Source organism: Astatotilapia calliptera, chromosome 16 (assembly GCF_964374335.1).
Source record: "Astatotilapia calliptera chromosome 16, fAstCal68.1, whole genome shotgun sequence".
Lineage (NCBI taxonomy): Eukaryota > Metazoa > Chordata > Actinopteri > Cichliformes > Cichlidae > Astatotilapia > Astatotilapia calliptera.
In genome coordinates this window covers 22,825,067-22,842,904 of record NC_137437.1, presented here as the reverse complement: position 1 = coordinate 22,842,904, position 17,838 = coordinate 22,825,067, and the positions used below count along the sequence as shown (strand labels likewise).

At 38.4% G+C, this 17,838-nt stretch overlaps 1 protein-coding gene across 2 annotated transcripts; it reads right to left on the bottom strand.

Moving 5' to 3' along the window:
- Positions 1-368: 368 nt before the first annotated feature.
- On the bottom strand, positions 369-15,801 carry prpf40a (PRP40 pre-mRNA processing factor 40 homolog A). 2 transcript variants are annotated; one of them, XM_026143711.2, is made up of 27 exons: positions 15,692-15,768; positions 14,202-14,282; positions 13,031-13,174; positions 11,252-11,335; positions 10,809-10,827; positions 10,697-10,716; positions 10,528-10,569; positions 10,303-10,413; positions 9,835-9,955; positions 9,504-9,528; positions 9,175-9,390; positions 7,190-7,295; positions 6,026-6,090; positions 5,761-5,925; positions 4,697-4,805; positions 4,390-4,540; positions 4,129-4,262; positions 3,851-3,965; positions 3,416-3,507; positions 3,173-3,289; positions 2,311-2,448; positions 2,082-2,177; positions 1,899-1,985; positions 1,561-1,651; positions 1,402-1,463; positions 1,147-1,302; positions 369-915 (listed from the first exon to the last, which is right to left on the bottom strand). In XM_026143711.2, exons 1-27 carry the CDS (start codon positions 15,692-15,694, stop codon positions 826-828), a joined length of 2,640 nt encoding a protein of 879 aa, XP_025999496.1. In that variant the 5' UTR covers positions 15,695-15,768; the 3' UTR covers positions 369-825. The 2 variants fall into 2 exon arrangements, with proteins under 2 accessions (XP_025999496.1, XP_025999497.1); XM_026143712.2 differs by lacking the exon at positions 14,202-14,282 and having other exon boundaries at positions 15,692-15,801.
- Between the last annotated feature and the right edge of the window lie 2,037 nt (positions 15,802-17,838).

Sequence of the window (17,838 nt, the reverse complement as noted above, 5' to 3'; positions counted from 1 at the left end):
AAGTGTTACCAATAACTAGCAATAGATGTAATTTTGTGTTTCCGCAACACAAGGAGTTAATATTCACCCACTTAATGTTTGCCGAATATCAATATTGGACCACTTGTTTCCCAGAATTAAAAAATACTACAAATCAACTGCAATGCAATGCAAACTATATCCCTGAAAATTATCAAAAGGTTAATGCAAAGACTGAGACAACATTAGACAGCATAGGTGTTCCTAATAAACCAACAATGGCATCACCCATTTAGTCTTCTTTGTTGGCTATTTGTAAATCTGCAACAGCATGGCAACAATCCTATAATCTTGGAAGGTTTGGCAACAATTTATCGTCTAAGTAAGTCAAAGCAACACCTGCAGACAACTTCCAGTGAAACTGTTTTATTACATTTAACTAAAGTATCGATTTCAGCAAATCCTCCAATTAAAACCTTTCATTCATTCAAACCAGCTGCAGTTAAATTACTTCAAATCAGACGTAACCCCCAGTATTCCTGGACATGTGGACAAGTTTCTTGTATTTCTACACATTTGCAGTGTGTCATAAAGATATGCTTTTAAGTGAATATAAAAAAAATTGTCAATGGAAAACATGTATAACTACAGCCAACTGAAGAAAGGTAAGCTAACAAAAAAACAACTCAGTATTTAACAGCTGATCAGTTTCCTGATATGAAATTAGTCAAAGTCTATGTAAAAGCTCAGTATATGGCATTCCCATAAATACCACAAATCAGTCCATTATGGGCGTATGACCAGCACGGTCAGATGAGCTTGAAGGGGAATGCATGTTTGGAGAGGAGAGAGCAGCATGAATTATTATCAAGGTGCGTCCAGCTGTTCCAGCAAGTTTCTTCTCCTTTTCTCCAGCTCTCCTTCACTCAGCTCACTGCCCGACGTGTCCCAGCCACCCTTAAATGCACCATTAAAAAAATACAAAGATTCAGTCATAGTGAAAATTTGATCTTTTTAAATAACTAGTTAACCGCAAGACCTTTATCTCATGCTAGAAACTGTAAGCTAACATATACGCTCGAGACTTCTTTAAAACACTGACTTTGACCTGAGCCCCCCAGCTAATCTCACAATATAGGGGCAATTTTTTATAATAATAATAATAATAATAGTAATAGTAACATTCACCTCCTCTTTGGCTGCTTTCCTTTTGGGAGATTTCTGTTTGGACTCTGAGCGAGATTTCCCCCGAGACTTGTCGTTCTCTTTCTCCTTCTCTACCTCCTTTTCTCGCTTCCCATCACGGTCTCTTCCTTTCTTCTCGTTGTCAGAATCTGGAGACGCCTGTTTGTCATAATTACAGTTAGTGCACACACCAGTGTTGCCAGTACATTTGTATTTAAGACATCAAGCGCACACATTTGTTTCTTCCTGCACACTTACAGACTTGTGGCGTCTCTTCTTGCCCTTCTTCTTGTGCTTCTTGGATTTTTTATAGCTTCTCTCTGTTTTCAGGTAGAACATGTCAATGAACACACATTGTGGCACTTTTTCCCTTCCTAGATACACAAATCAACTGATCGGAGCTGTAAAAACACTCACCAGATTCTCCACTAGATGAACGTTCTGAGGGGGATTTGGACTGTGACCTCTTTTTCTTCTTGTGGTATTCCTCATCCTCAGACTCGGAGCCCTATTAAAACATTACAGATTAGCAGTGCATGATATGAGCAATGCTTTTTGTAAAGTGTGCTTTGCTACATCATTTTCCAGTAAATCTTTACATAAAATACAGAATGGAATGATGTGCATTCAGTTAAACCCTGTATTTGACTAAAACAGTGGGCAGAAAAGTATTTTTTTTTAAAAACATGTTTTTTTAAACATTTGATCTGTGATTTAAGTGTATAAAATGTTCATTTTCTTGTGGTGGTACTAACTGATCGAGAGCGGGAGCGCTTCCTGTGGTGCTTTTTGGACTTCTTTGAGTGTTTCTTGGTCCTCGAGTGGTGATGCTGGCACTCATGCTGTTAAATTAAATAAAAAGTAAATACCAGGTTAAACATCATTATAGTCGTCGTCAAGTTTAAAAACTTCATGCCCCTGCTAGCGTCATGACTCACCTCCAAGACATGCATGAAATCTTTGAATATTCTTTTCCTCTCCGACTCCAGAGTCACGTCTTCAAAGGCAGGCTCTTTTAGGAACCTCTCTCTGACCTGAAATGGTAAAATGTCAGTTATCAGGAAACATTAAACACAATCAAGACTGGAAAAAAGGGATGAGGATAAAAACAGAAAATAAACTGTGTTGCGAAAACACACGAATTTGATCCGCATTGAAAGTACATACTCCCTCCCACGTAGTCTCTGGCTCCAGTGGCGGTGTGGCCTGCTTCAGCATGTTCTTGAAAGCAGCTTCTTTCCTTTTCATCTTCCTGGCCTCCTCCTTCTCTCGCTCCCTCTCTCTGGCTTCAGCTTTCTCAAGCAACTAATTAGGAAAAAGGGTTTCTAAGTGAGTTAATCTTATAATGAAATACAACAAACAGCCATGGTTCAACGCACACATCTTTCATCCCAAGTGAAGTCTTTCAGATGGGACAGGGCACAGAGCAAAAGGTGGGGTACACCCAGGAAAGGTCACCATATCCACACTTACAGCCAATTCAAACCTGCATACATCCTCAAACAAGCAGGTCAAGGCCTGTGCTTATGTATACTCATTAAAATTTCATTGATTTGGGCCTGTTTATCCTGAAAGGTGTATTATTCTCCTTTTTCCATAATTTTATAATCTGTAATAACATTTTTTTGTTTATTTGGGGGCCGTAGAAACAAGTAGGCTCAGCATTGACACATCTTGTGACGGGGATAGGTGGATTACATGTGGATACAGAACTGATGAGATCACTTTTAACTGTGTGGAAAGATCTAACATGAGTTTTAAAATAATTATTAATTCAAATGGATATGATGAACGTATTTTAACACCTAACAACAGGATAAAACGTAAAGCTCTCTAAGCGAAGGAGAGGTGCTGGTTATTTAAACTGTGACCTGTTTTACATTTATTATGCTGATTTAATAGATTAAACCCAGCTGCTGTAGGGTCAGCTACTTAACAGTTCACCCTACTTTAATATCAATATTTGTGTCCATTAATGTTTACGAACAGGTGCCAACTCAAAGCATATGATGCAGAGCTGGAGTCTTACACTGTTGAAGGCTAGCTTTATATTTCCTGCATCCAGCGTGGTAGCTCTCTTATCCGAGCTGATGACTGATCCAAAGTCATCAAAGCTGGTGTTGACTTCAACCAGGAATCCTTTGTCCTGGGAAAGAACACATCAGATAATTATTAGATGTATAATTGGATCAACGCAAGGAAGGTGCACGAGTGCGAACTGTTCCTTAAAAATACCAAATATAAATAACATTTTATGAGGTTAGAGTAATACCTTAAGAATATCTTTGATTATTCTCTTTTCATCATGATAGCGTGCTTTCAAGTCTTCCACATAAAATTTGAAGAGGTCCAGGGGAGTGGAACCTGCGCAACAAACAACATTAAATTTAAAAATGTGTAAATATTGATCCTTGCAGCAAATAAACAAGGTTCAACAGCATCAATGGACCACAACAAGGGTGCAAAACAGTGAAGCCAAATAATTAAAGATTTAGAGACTAGTGTATTATCGGAATAAGTATGAAAATTAAAAAGGAAAAAATATGGAAATTAAAAGAAAATATAACCTCAAAAAGCTAAACTGTGATTCATAAATCATTTATGTTGTCAGTTGTGAATGTTTTATTTCAGTGTTTATGCTATGATTCAAGTCCGACTGTCACATTCAGCTCATGCAGACATGTGTGCGTGTGGCCCGCTGTCCTACCCGGCTGGCCCAGCATGTTGGCAAAGCGGATGTCTGAGCTCAGTGTCGGGTACATCTCCATCCAAGCAGACATAGAGTGAAGTTGGCCGTGATCATGAAGCTCGTCCAGAAATTTCTGAGAAAACAACAAGAAGAGATGAGGATCGGGAAAGTACATGTGGCCTCTTCTTTTGGCTTATATTAAAACTGTTATTAACCAGATTAAATGTGAAAAATTACATGCAGCGCATTTTTTTTGTTTCTTTTTGAGACATCAATTCTTTGTTTTTGCTTCTCACCTGGAAGGCCTCTCTATTCTTGCGCTGCCGTCTTCTTTCCCTGAGAAGTGTCTTTTGCTTCTCTTCCTCCTCCTCCTTCTCCAGAGCCCGAATATGCTCCTCAAAACATATAAGGGCATCTTCTTTGTCCATATCTGTAAGCAAATAACGGCACTATCAGTTGGCTGAACATATACAAACACACATTCATGCAGAAGCACAATGACCTGATAAGAAATGTTTTTCTTCTAATTCTACTAAAACCATTGTATTATCTCATACTTTGCAGCTCCTCATCCTCTGCAAAGGTAGGGTTATCTAGCAGATACTGCTGGGCCTCAGACCAGGTGGTGCGGTATGTGACGTTTGCCATGTTGTCCAAAATGTTCTTCAAAGCTTCCCAGTTCCTTTTTCTCAGCTGCTTGGCTTGCTCCTAAAGTAGAGAATACAACCAGATGGTAATTGCACTAGACCATAAAGCTCCTACTCCTAAATAGGACACTGAAAGAGGACTTATACACAATAATTATGCCAAACATGCTAACTAAAAATAAAATCAAAGATTCCTAATGCACTTTGGAGCCCTTACCTTCTCTTTTTTAGCAAGGTAGAACAACACGTCTTCATAGATCTCTAGCCTGTCTCTCTCTGGCACGCAGCTCCACACTTCAAGCTCACCAAACATCTGTTCTGCTTTCCTGGATTGCAAGAGTACGCACACAGACACACACAGACACTTTAGAATATTTTTCCCACAAAGCCACATGAGGGCACCATTTCACTTGCCAAATTTAGCTTTAAGGCACCAGTTATGGTTTTTTGCGAGCCATCCCAGGCACAACACAGAAAAGTTATGTCTTTTAAGATGTGTGCTGAAAATATTCAATATATTTGACGTCTGTTGAAACCCTGTTGCTCAGAAGAGTCACTCGGTGTTACAGGCTAAAACAAGGTATTAAATGCAAGGACATACACCCACACAGCATCAGAAAGCCTTGCTCTCACCATCCAACTGCCTGTTGTGTGCCACCCCAGACTACAAACCCAGTGCCAGCAGAACACTGAAGCTGGCTTGTTGTCAAGGTCACCAGTTGATTACCCCTTTTCCTCTGCCCATCATCACGACTTTCATCCAAAAACTAAAGAGTGCCGATGAAAAAGACGTTCCAAGAATTTATTAAGAAGTTATATGATATTTTAAGTGTTTATGTGTTGTTCACTGAGATCGAGTAAGTTTCCAATAAGTGTGTTTGTTGGAAAGCTGTTGTAGACATTAGCAAACAAAATCAACAACAAAAAAAGCTAAGAGATTTTGAATTAGATATAACCTTTATGTCACATGCACCTTGACTTTGAATAGATTCATCAATCATTAACTTTCTAATGAACTCATTACACATGCGAAACTTTGACCTTGTAACAATTTGTTATTGTGTAAACAAATTCAGCAATATCAACGTGACTAGCACTAACAGGTCAAAGCAGCTTAAGTGGAAGTCAACAGTGCTGTAACTGCACGATGGTGTGCAAGCGCCACAGATGTCCTCTCACTCAACCAGTCTGCATAATCATATTGACAGTTCAGAGAACTGCAAATCAATGCAGGGGGGAAAAAAACAAAATACTTTATTGCCATATCACAGTAACACTTACTTGTATCTAGTGGTAGATGTCATCTTTTCATGGTTCTCCAAGAATCTCTGAAAAGTCTCTTTTGACTCTTTGTATTTAATTCTGGCCTCCTCCTTTTCTTCCTTCTCTGTCTGGACTTTGTATGCATTGAACGCCTGCTTCTTTTCGCTCAGCTTCGGAAGTGCACTTTGTTGACAAGAAAAGTAACAAATTGTAAGTCAGAGATGGTGACAGTTTAAACTTACTATTGTATGAAGGATAAACAGATCTCTGGAAAGCATTGTACCTGTAGCGAGGATCATTGATAATCAATTTCATGGCCTGTTCCCAAGAGGAGTTGGAGGATACACCCTGAAATACAAAGGATAAGAAATATTCATGATGGTTTCAAATAAAATCTGCACTCAAGAAATATTTCAAAAATATTCACATGGATTGCCTTGTTGTCCTGTTAGAAAAAAGTACATCGACCTGGATACGAAAATGGAGCTTTTTGCTGCTTTGGTCTAGAACAGAACACATTTTCTTAATTACTAATAGATGGTGGGTTAAAAGGTGTGGAGTGGCAATAAATCAAGAAGTGCCACCAAGGACCTTTGTAAGTGCCCTTTCTGTCACTTGCCTCTCCCAAGGAGTGACTACTTCATCCATTATGACTGATTCCACTATGTGCCTCGGTCTTGTCAGTTGTCACAGTTATTCTAACTCACTCAGGCATGCCACTTTCTCTCGCTGTCTTAATCCCAGCCAGTCCTCGTGCCTTTGATCCAATAAAGCTAATCATAAAGACACAGCCATTAAGATCTTGCAGGAAATGGCAAGCAATCTCAGAGGAGAGCTTTGTGCACAAAATTAAAAAGCTCCTAAATATAGCAACATTCAAGGTGGGTGGTGCTAGGCCGCCGTGCAAGCCGAACACACAACACGTCCACAGCAACAGGAGGTGAGGTTTAATAGGCCTCCCAGGGGCTCAAGAGCAGGGACAGGGATTAGATCCAGGTCTGAATGCAAATGATGTGATGATGAACACATCAGGCACTAGAGAACACTGAGGTGGCAAAAGTAGTCTTAAAAACAAATCAAGATTTGGATTCCAGTGCCAACAACAGAGCAACAGTCAATGGATACTTAAACACACACATTAAAAAAACAACCCTCAATGGAGACAGTTGAAAAGCTGTAGGATGACTTTTTGGGCACAAAAATGTAGCAAATTATCAGATATTTGCTTTCTGATTTAAAACACACTCTGCTTGATTAAAGAACCAAATTCGTGCAACATCATGAATCAAATTTTGCTGCACACTTGTTGACTGCCTAACATCTCACATAATTAATTTATACACTGAAACATAGAGAACATTTTAGAGTCAGAATCTGAAAACAAGAATTACTCCCCTGCAGTAAAGGCGTGCCTTCTCTCCTACAGCTTGTTAACAGCCTGACTCACCTTCTCCTTCAGCAGCTCTTTGAAGGCCTGCTTGGCTTCTTCTTTTGTATTCCATTTGTACGTTTTCTTCTGAAGTTCTGGCCTTTCTTCTTTTACAACCTCGACACTAAGAGCAAAGAAAATTATTGACACTGAGCACTTTTGTAGTTCTCTGCAATCAAAGATGCATTAAAAAACGGCTTTGTTACACCAATATTATAAGTAGAAAGTGCTCTGTGAACGCTAACCCAACAGAGCTGTGGTGGCCTGAGATGACCATAATGGGGATACCCTTTAAAGCTAGTTTTTGGTTACAAGCCCGACATGGAACCTGACGTATTAGCCAGAGGTCCCTTTACTACAGTTTGGAGCAGCGGACCTTTTTTATATGCACGGAATAGTTTTCCACAAGATCGCTGCAAAAAGTGCAGCCTTACCTAATGTCCACACTACTGTTACTCATTTTATATTAATATTTAAAAACCGTGTTGGTATTGGTGGCGTAACAGTAATAGTAATAAATCACACAGCAATAGTACAGTCATGTAGTTGTAAAAAGCTTGATAACATATTAAGTAATCCTAAGTATTCAAAATACATTACTCTCATTGAGTAACGTAACGGAATACGTTACAGAATACATTTTGTGGCATGTATTCTGTAATCTGTAGTGGAATATATTTTAAAAGTGCACCCCAGGGTGGCTGTGGCTACAATGTAGCTTGCCATCACCAATCTGAGTGTGTGTGTGAATGGGTGGATGACTGGATGTGTAAAGCGCTTTGGGGTCCTTAGGGACTAATAAGGCGCTATACAAATACAGGCCATTTACCAATTAAAAGTAACCTTCCCAACACTGCTGACCTCATTGTTTGAAACTTTACCCACATTTAATAAGAGCACCGGTTTAACAATACGTGACAGGAAATGAGGAAAAGCATAACAGGTCCATTTAAAAATTTGCTTTGACCATCATGTTCAATTAAATGAGGAAGCGCAATCTAAGCTGTTGGTATTTTGATGGCAGATGTGTTACAAGCTTGCATTATATTAACTTCTCACAATCACATGGGTTTCTAGCACCACTATAGTGATTTTATGAAAACAAAAACAGCAAAATTTTTAAACAATTCTTAAACTAACTTTCAAAATGAATTACTTCAGAGGCTTCCATTCAATTACAACAAGTTTAAAATGTAAAACACTGTAACTGATACTTTGAGTATTTCATGTTAACATCTGCATAAAACTGTATGAAGACCTTTTCCTTCAATTCCTTACTCCCTGTAGCCACCAAAAGGCAGCAGGGTGTACAACAATCAATCAGAACCCTAGGATTTTATGAGTACTATGGTGGAATACACTGTCATAAACATAGTATCTACTGTGTTTAACTAATTGAGAGGAAGATGGTACAAAACTGAGGAAAATCTCTGGCTAAATCAGCAGATCATTGTGCATTACAGCCTACTTTCCAACTTCTTCTTAAGCCAAAGCCCATTCATTATTTATTTTCTGAAATGGATTATGATACAGCCGTTGAGTCATATCTTATGATATGACTGTTTAATAATAATAAAACTAGAATAGCTCAGACTGCTGTGGTTATATCAGTGTGAGAATTAATCAATTTTTATTATTTATTTACATCAATACTGTAAAAGTTAAATTAAAAAAAAAAATCCACCATCTGCATCTTGCTGCAGATTTGTGGAGCTATGTGGTCTCTCTCCACTGCTCTGAACCATTCTCACAATAATGTCATTTCCTGGAGAGGCCTCTTTTCATTTGCCGAGCTATTGTTGTCATGCATCACTCTGACCAGCACAGCTGTTCCAGATCGATGAGAGCAGCAATGTGGCTGGCTTTGAGTCCATTTATTAATCACTACACCTTCTGATTCATAATCCACTTCAACCACAACAGCAGGTATGCTTGGAGATAGCCACACAGGCAGACATGTCATTGCGCTTGCTCAGTTAAACCCTAGATTTATAATTGTTTACCTGGCTACAGCCTCGGTAGCTGCTGAAGTCTCAGAGGAAGCCACAGGTGCATCAGCCGTCTTCACCTCAGGTGTTTGAGTCACTGCTGCCTGGGATGGTTGTTCCTCTGAGACTACTACCGCAGTTTCCGCCTCCACTACAGTCGCTGCAGGAGCTACATTATCTGCTTGCACAGCAGGAGCTGCAGTGGTTCCAGGAGCCGCTGCCTCTGCAGTCCTAATGTAAGATCATGACAATAAAGCCATACGAGATTAATAATTGTTGATGACTGCTGTATTTGTTAACCTCAATACAAAATGAAGACATCCAGAGTAACAGCAAACTCTTACCCATTCTCCTCTGCTTTGATCATAGCTGGAATTGACAAAAGAGATAACAGTTAAGGCGCTTGCTTTCATTTTTAATCATGCAGCAGATCAAGAGACCTTTTCAAAGATAAATGTACTAAAGGAGCCAACAAGTGTCCTGTGTTTTGTAAGTCCTTTGTTTGCACATCAATCACACCACATCCCCTAATGTATGGAGTGATCTGTTGACAAAGTCAGCATTCTTCCAGTCATTGTGCCATTAAAGGCTTTTCTGTAGAAGGCAACATTTTTCAATATAAAAATCCCTGCCTTTCATACAACAGCTTTGATATAATCAGATACCGCGCTTTACCTTCCAGGTCCTCCAGCTCTTTGGGTTTTGTCCATCTTGACTCCTTTGTCTGAGAGTTGTAATAATAAGGCTTCCCTGTGTCTGACTTGTACTCCTTCCAGGGGCATTTTGACAGCATTTGCTAAAGAATTCAAAGAATGATGGGAAAGGTTTTTTTAATAGTTTAAATGAACAGCAAGGCCTTATCGGTAATTAGTGTGAGTCAATATCCATAGTCCAATAACAAATCAGTTTTTTTAAGTATAGATGACGCACATATTTTAAAAATAAAATTGTTTAATATATGCACACAAAGGATTTAAATAATTCCCCCAAAATGAGTGGGGCAAAATCCAATTTAGCTTAATCTGGTACATTTACCATTACTGTAATTTTAATACGTGAGCACTGCAATTGCTAAGTGCCAAATGAATTAAATGTATGTGAATATGCAAGTAATATAAATAGTTCAAATTAAAAGCTCTGTACCTCTGCAGGAGATTTGAGTTCATCCGGTTTCTCCCATGTGGATTGCTTAGTCTCTGTGTTATAATAATAGGTCTTTCCATCTAGTGATTTATGTTCAGTCCACACGGATTTCTGAAGCAAACAAACACGACAGATAAATCAGATAATTATTTTGGTTGCATTTTGAATGATTTTATAGTTCCTTGTTAATTGTGTCTAGTCTTTCAATGTTTCATGTGCACAAACCTTCTTTGGCTGTTCTTCCTGCGGGGATCCATTTGTGGTACTCTGCAGGGGGAACGGAAATAAAGGTTGTGAGACAGCAGGAAAAATACTGGAGCTAATGATGGTAGCTCAAAATTGTCAAAGCTCGTAGACTTCCAATTACTACATATCAAAAAAAAGTTATACTTACAGATGTTCCAGGAGCAGCAGCTGTGAAAATAAACAAGACAAAAAGTAGTCAGACTTTAAACTTCTAAATACGCCTAAACATTAATTTTACTGCATTAAGTAAAAAATCCTACCTGTGGAGTCAACACCAGGCTGTCGACAGGAAAAAAATAACAATGTTATTGGTGGATTATTTTTTTTCCCAGTCTTAAAGTGCACATCTACAGATTCATTATTAACAACAAAACAGTAAGAGACACAGCTTTACTAATCAGTACATTACTCCACAACCTCAAGATGTATAGCTAGTGTTTGGTTACATGTGTCTTATGATCACTAAACCCATCTGGACAATAATAGACACATTGCATGCAAGTGTAAAATTTTCATTAGCTAGTGTTTAATTAGGTTTTTTAGCTGTTTTGTTTCAACATGAAAATATATTTTTTATGGAAGGTTATAAATTTATAGCCATGTTCCATGGCTGTGCAAATGTTTCATTAGGCATTTCACAGACTGCAGTGTATTTTAAGAAGTGTGAAGCAGAGCACTCAAGAAACATAGTGAAAAGAGTTACCGGTCCCGTTGGCTGTACAGCCGCAGCTGGTATGCGAGGGGGCATCATCATTCCTGGCATCATAGGTGGCATCATGCCTGGCATCTAATAAAAGAGGCACCATGAAATATTCATCTGGTATTTCCATGCTACCTAATCCAGGCAGAGGTATTTAGACACAGTGTGAAACAGGTTGCTGGTGTGTAGAAGGCTGCTTGACTGATTATGCTGCGCTTACTGAAAGTGTGATGCCACAGCCTGACACCTGTGAAGCAGCAATATGCCAAACTACAGTGTTTCACCACCTCTTCAGACTTGCGTTTCTGGCACTCTGATCAAACACTCCTCCCCATGATCACGCCTATTTATGCATGACAGGATTACATGCATGATCCACTTTTTTTTAATCACTAGATAAAAAAAAAGAAAAAAAGACTACAGCTACATCATGCCTATTTATTCATTAACTGTCAGCTAATGAAAGAGATTTAAACTGACGAACTAGAGCAGGGCGATATGTCCAAAAATATTTATCACGATAAACATTTGAAAATTTGCGATAACGATATAACTGACGATATAATTGACACCAGACAAAATACTTTACAACTCCACAACTTTATTAGTGCAAAAAAACCCCAAAACAACAACATCAATGTATTTTCACTTAAACAAGCAGCTGTTTTATGTGCATTAAAGTTATATAAAAATTTAACAGTGCAAATGCAAATTCCTTTCTGACAGTTTAACCAAAGGGCATTTCCAGTGGAAATTGGCCGACATATCCTCAGCATAACCATGTATAATATCCACAAAACTTAAAAAGAGGTATTACACACACAATACGGTAATATTATGTTGAAGCACAGTACGTATCACTCCGCGAGGCTCCTGACTATGGTAGTCGTAATGCTCCGACAATCCATCAAGCGGTGCGGGTTTGTAGCTTAGCAAAGTCGTACTAAAACATTTGACAGATTTTCGAGCGCCGTGTACCACATACAATCGTTTCGAGGTCAGTAAACACAACCAGAATTCATACATAAGGCCCACTGGATTATAAGGGGCACTGTCGATTTTCAGAAAAATCAAAGGATTGATTTTAAATGTGCCGTATTTTCCAAAAAACACAGCAACAACGACGGCCCGCTAGCTTGCGCTACCAAAAATAGTGCTTTGTTGTGTTTTTGACGGACGAAAGCTAAACCAGTTCCACACCCCTGAAGTTGCAGCATTTTTACAAACCAGTTCTGGTTCATCTGTTTCATTTAACGATCTGCTTTCGCCGCCATGCTTTTTCTGCCGTGTGCATATGAAAACAAAGGCACTGCGCATGCACGTTTTACCCATATTCTATCGCGATATTTCATTTTTCTATCGTTGCCCAACATTATACTGGTATTACCGTAAACGGTATGATATGGCCCAGCCCTACGACGAACAACATTTTTTCTTCAGTTAATTAGCGCCCCTATCAAGCATTTGGAGCGCTACAAGATAAGAAAATATACCTGGTCTGTAAATGTTGATGGATGTGGCTAACATGAAAGTATAACCACTTGATACATGCAACAATGATCAGAACAATTCAAGCAAATAACTAGAAAAAAATGTTAATTCTTTCACTTTAAAACATTTTGAGATGTGTCTCATTTAAGGTTATGCTTCTCCCTAAATTATTAAAGTGGAGGGAGAAATAAATAGGCTGCCTAGTCCCTAGACTTTATAAGGCACAGAGGACAAAAAGAGGGAAAAAAACCCCCAATACAAACAAATCTATGAGGTTACTACAAAGCTCACCTGTCCCATTGGCGGTGCCCCCATTGGTGGCATTATACCCGGGGGAATTATACCAGGAGGCATTGGTGTCATGCTGGGAGGTCGCTGTCCCATAGGGGGCATTCCAATGGGAGGGAAATGAGGTGGTATTCCAGGTGGTCCCATCTTCATAGAAGAAGGAAGACAAAAACATTATATCGTAGTTAGAAGAAATACTTTCTTAACCCTCTGAAATTACCTGGATCTCTGCAGTGTTCCATATAATATGCAATCTAACATTATACTGAATCACAGTTAATTACACATAATGAGTAAGACCTAAAAGAGGGAAATGAAAGAAAGCAAGTGCAACTCTCTGCTCCTTCAAAGGCTAATTTAAGTTAGGTGTTCTAGCTGAGGAGATAAAATAGGGAGTGTGTGAACACTGGCTGCCACAGTGTGTGATGAACATGGCAGAGGAACTGTGCTTCAGTCACACTAACTTTCACAGGACCTTAGGAGAAGCACTACACATGCACTAAACTGGAAAGAGCAAAAAACTAAATCAAATCTACAGATGTGGAAGTTGACATGCGAAACAAACGCAAGTGAAGAATATATGATCAGGTTTGCAGGAGGATGATTAATATGAAAATCAAAAGAATTGTGATTTATAGTAAAGTTATTGTTTTAAATATACAGATGTTAATAATTACTGTGTGAGAGAGGACGTTTGTACAGTTTTGTTGAGATTGGGTCACCTATAAATACATAAATACAAGTAAGACTGTCAGGGTTTCTCCTGCACAGAAAAAATGTTTGAGCATGAAAAAATCCCCTCAGTTTCTAAATGTACCTAGACACGAGCCCAATCAGCCCAATATGCAATATTGAAAACCTGCAGAAATGTGTGCAAAGATAAAATCAATGTCTGGAAAGGTCCTTTCTTTTTTTCCTTAAAACAAAAGAAAAGAAAAAAAGGGAGTTTGTATCATTACTTAAACAGCTACTGGAAACAGTTTTTGTAAGATGTTGCTGCTGCTATAGGAAGCAAGAGTTTACTGGTATTCTTGCCTAAGAAATTTATTCATATAACTGCCTATAATTCTAACTTTAACCCCCAGCAAATTTATAAGTAATCAATGCAGAAATCAAAGTAATTCAAATTATGTTCTTTTGGATCTGTAAACAAAACTGCATTTTGATGACTTACAAATGGGGGAGGTATCGCCGCGGGCGGTACACCTGGATAAGGCGGTGCTTGGCTCGGCCCATTATTAGCTTCCGACGAAGACTGTGAGGAGTAAGAAACACCACACAGAGTTAGTGAACTCCCAACAGCCAGTTGTGCAGTTAGCAGTGTGCTTCAATCAGGAAAACTACCATTTCTCCAGATATGTGTTTAAGGAATTGTGAAATTAAGTAGTTTACAGCTAATAAAGCACTCTAAATAAATTTGGCTGCTCCCAAATAAAAAATGCACATAAAAAGTAAAGTAATAGCTACATTGCCCATTTCAATTAGTGCAGTTACATGAAACCACAACGAGTGTGTGAATATTTGGTTTGAAAGTTTAAATGAGGTAGTACTAATTGGGGTGTCAGTAATCAAAACATTATATGAAATCAGTTTTAATTTGACATATATAAAGCTTATAATGTCTAAAGACAAAAGACTAGAAAAACTACACAATTCTCGTTTTGCGACAAATTATCAAGCATTTGGTTTATTTAAAAAAACGTATTAATTTAAAAAGTAATATCTTCATCATTAACTGAGGATGAAACGGTGCCTACCTTAATCTACACCTTTTAAACAAGTGCTTCCTTTTTCTTTTTACATAAAGAATATTTCAAAGACTTCCGGTTTATTCAGAATGAATAAGGGTCCTCTAATGCGGACACCAACATTACATATGGCACAGGCAAACACATGTACCCATAGCCTGGGTAACAACAAATTCATGCGTGAAGCTTTAACATTTTTTGTATCTGAATAACGAACCCTAAAGAAAGCCTTGTAGTTTAACCAGACAATATATTATCATGAAATAGCATAGTAATGATTGTTTTCGGTGATCATATGTCAAATATGGTCTATTTAAGTCCACTCATTTGGGTGCATGAGTGGGATATTCTATTTTACTACTACGAAATTACTACTTTTAACCGATAAAGTTCACTTAACTCCTGACTTAATCTGATCAGTAACGTTGGCTGTGCTAATGTAAATTATGTGGACTGGTAACAATCGTAAGAACCTGAGATAACTGCTGCTGTTTGTGATGAATGACTGCAGGCTCCGTCTAATCTCTGGAAATGAATCGTAAAAGGCTAACGCAAGAGTTCAACTGCTTAATTATTCAACTAACCAAATACACTTTCACCACCGTAATTTTACTTCACGAATACCGTAACACGTTTTGCTGATTTTACACATTAACAAATCAAAGGGCGTGCTATACCCAAAAAAGCTTCAGCTAAAGGAAACCGCTTATAACACGAAGGTAGGCACATACCGCTTTATTAGCCCACTGCTAACAAGAAATGCTAACCCGTGGTCTTTGATACACGGCATTGTAACGGTATAGTTTAGAGAAGAAGATGGCTGCTAACAAGGCCTTAAAAATTCATACACATAGTCTTAACAGTTTTCGTCTTTTTCGTTACCGCTATAAACTATTTTTTGAACGCCTGCACTCACCATGTTGAAGAGAACAACCTCCGAGAAATTTGAGCACTTCTCAACAACAAGCAAAACGATTGGTTGAGCTTCCGCCTAGCGCTCAGAGGTCAAAGGTAACAATTCTGTAGCGTCATTCTGCGTTGGAAATGCGCACCAATGCGCAACACCACCGTTTCCTCCAAAAGAAACTGGCGTGTTAACCAAGGAAGAAACAGCGATGGAAAAAAAAGTCCACTTTAAGTCAATACGCTATAGTCAAACTTAAACATAAAATTATATGTTTCTTGATGTTAAATAGCTTAAAGTAAAAAGCTGCATGAATGAATAAATAAATAAACAAATTCTATTTTCTATTATGAAATTTAATTTATGCCATACAATATATGCAAATATAGAGAAAGCCACATAGACTTGTCTCATTAATACGATATATGGTACTGTGCAACAGTCTTGATCCAATCCTCATTTCTTCATATTTTGCTAGGTAGAATGGGCAATAGGCGCAAGAATTTATTAAAATCTGCGTAAACGTACATGGAAATAAAAATATAAGCCAAAAACAGAGACTGAATCATTCTAACAAGCTTGAAAATCAATATTTTGTTTGACCATCTTTATTCCTCAACAGAGCCTGAAATCTCTTAGGCAAGCTATCTTGTAATTTCTTCAGGAAGGTAGTCTTCATGAACAGTTATCCAGGCTTCTTGAGGGACATTCAAAGTTCTTCTTTGAATGCTGGCTGCCTTTTGTTCTGTTATCTGTCAGGATGATTGCTTCAATTATGTTGAGGTCGAGGCTCCGGGGAGGCCCATCCATGATCGATAGTATTCAACAGCTTATCAAATCAGATAAGCAGCTTAATGCATATTACTAATCAATTAGTTTATTTTTCATTTGTTGCCTTAAATAATTAGGAACACCTGGTAAGAGGTAATTGTCATTATGGCACTAATTTACGAACTGTTAAATCCTTATTTTTAACTGTTTTAGTGTTCGTGAATAAATACCGATCAGGTTGCTCTTTACACCGTAACAGAGAGTGATTCCCTTTTTTATTTTTGCTGTTATAACAGGTACCTATTTCAGAAGCCGAGGTAGCTGGTGTTCAGACACAGCAAAATTACCTCAGTGTATTGGGGATCATTTGAAGGACCGGCTGTGATTTTCCAATTATTGGCTTCTGTGACACAGCTCTTAGACCTCTGTGGTGCTGCAAAGACTCCCCATGACAGCGGAAATTATAAAGCAGTCAGTCTACACAGTTTAGCTTTAAGTGCCTTTCACATGGCTGCAGCACTCACTTTTTCTCCTTTCCTTCTTGCTTCTGCATTCCAGTCATATATTTTCCACACAAAACAAGGTTAAGGAGTAGCTCACCCATTAAGGTGTTTATTCAAACAGAAAATTAGTTTGATGGCCTAATGAACATGTTTTCATTTATTGCTGTTCTTGCTCTGCAGATCGCCTGGACTCTATATTAAAGATTTTGAACAATCAGATCCGTGCGTGTGTGTTCAGATCTTTTCAAAATGAAAAATCGATTATACAGGTATACGCGATGTCCGGTTTATCTTTATGCTTGTCAGTGAAGTTGTTTACCGGAGTTGTCCCTGGGATTTAGAGTGCCACCGAGGTGTGAAGCATGCAACAAAGAGTTGGAAAACAGATGAGCCCTCACTTGAGGCAGACTGCAATAAACTCTGATGCATTTCCTGACAAGCGCAGGAGAATTCCCTATCGATTATCTTAACAAGCTAAAAAACAAAAAAAGGAAGTGACAGTGAGGGGCAGAGATAGATCAGGCTTCAGTCTAATGATGGGAGTCAGTCAACCACAGTGCATCAAACAAACAAAAAAACAGCCATGCGTCAGCATCGCTTGTACATAGCTGCTTTGACAAACTGATTTATTTTTTATGAATAAAGACATATTATATTTAAAATCCTTGAGAATGCTATGATGTTTCCAAACTAGTTTTCACTCTTCAGTCCTATACGCTGTATATTTATGCGCATTGGTGTTCCATAGTTTCACTGTTTGCCAGAACCTCATTCTTGTGTTTGTGTGTGTGTGTGTCTGTTTGTCTGTGATTGATTCACAATATTTGATGTGGTCAATGTTTGCTTCTGGCCATTTTACCCAGTGAGCTTTGAGCCCAGCCTGCT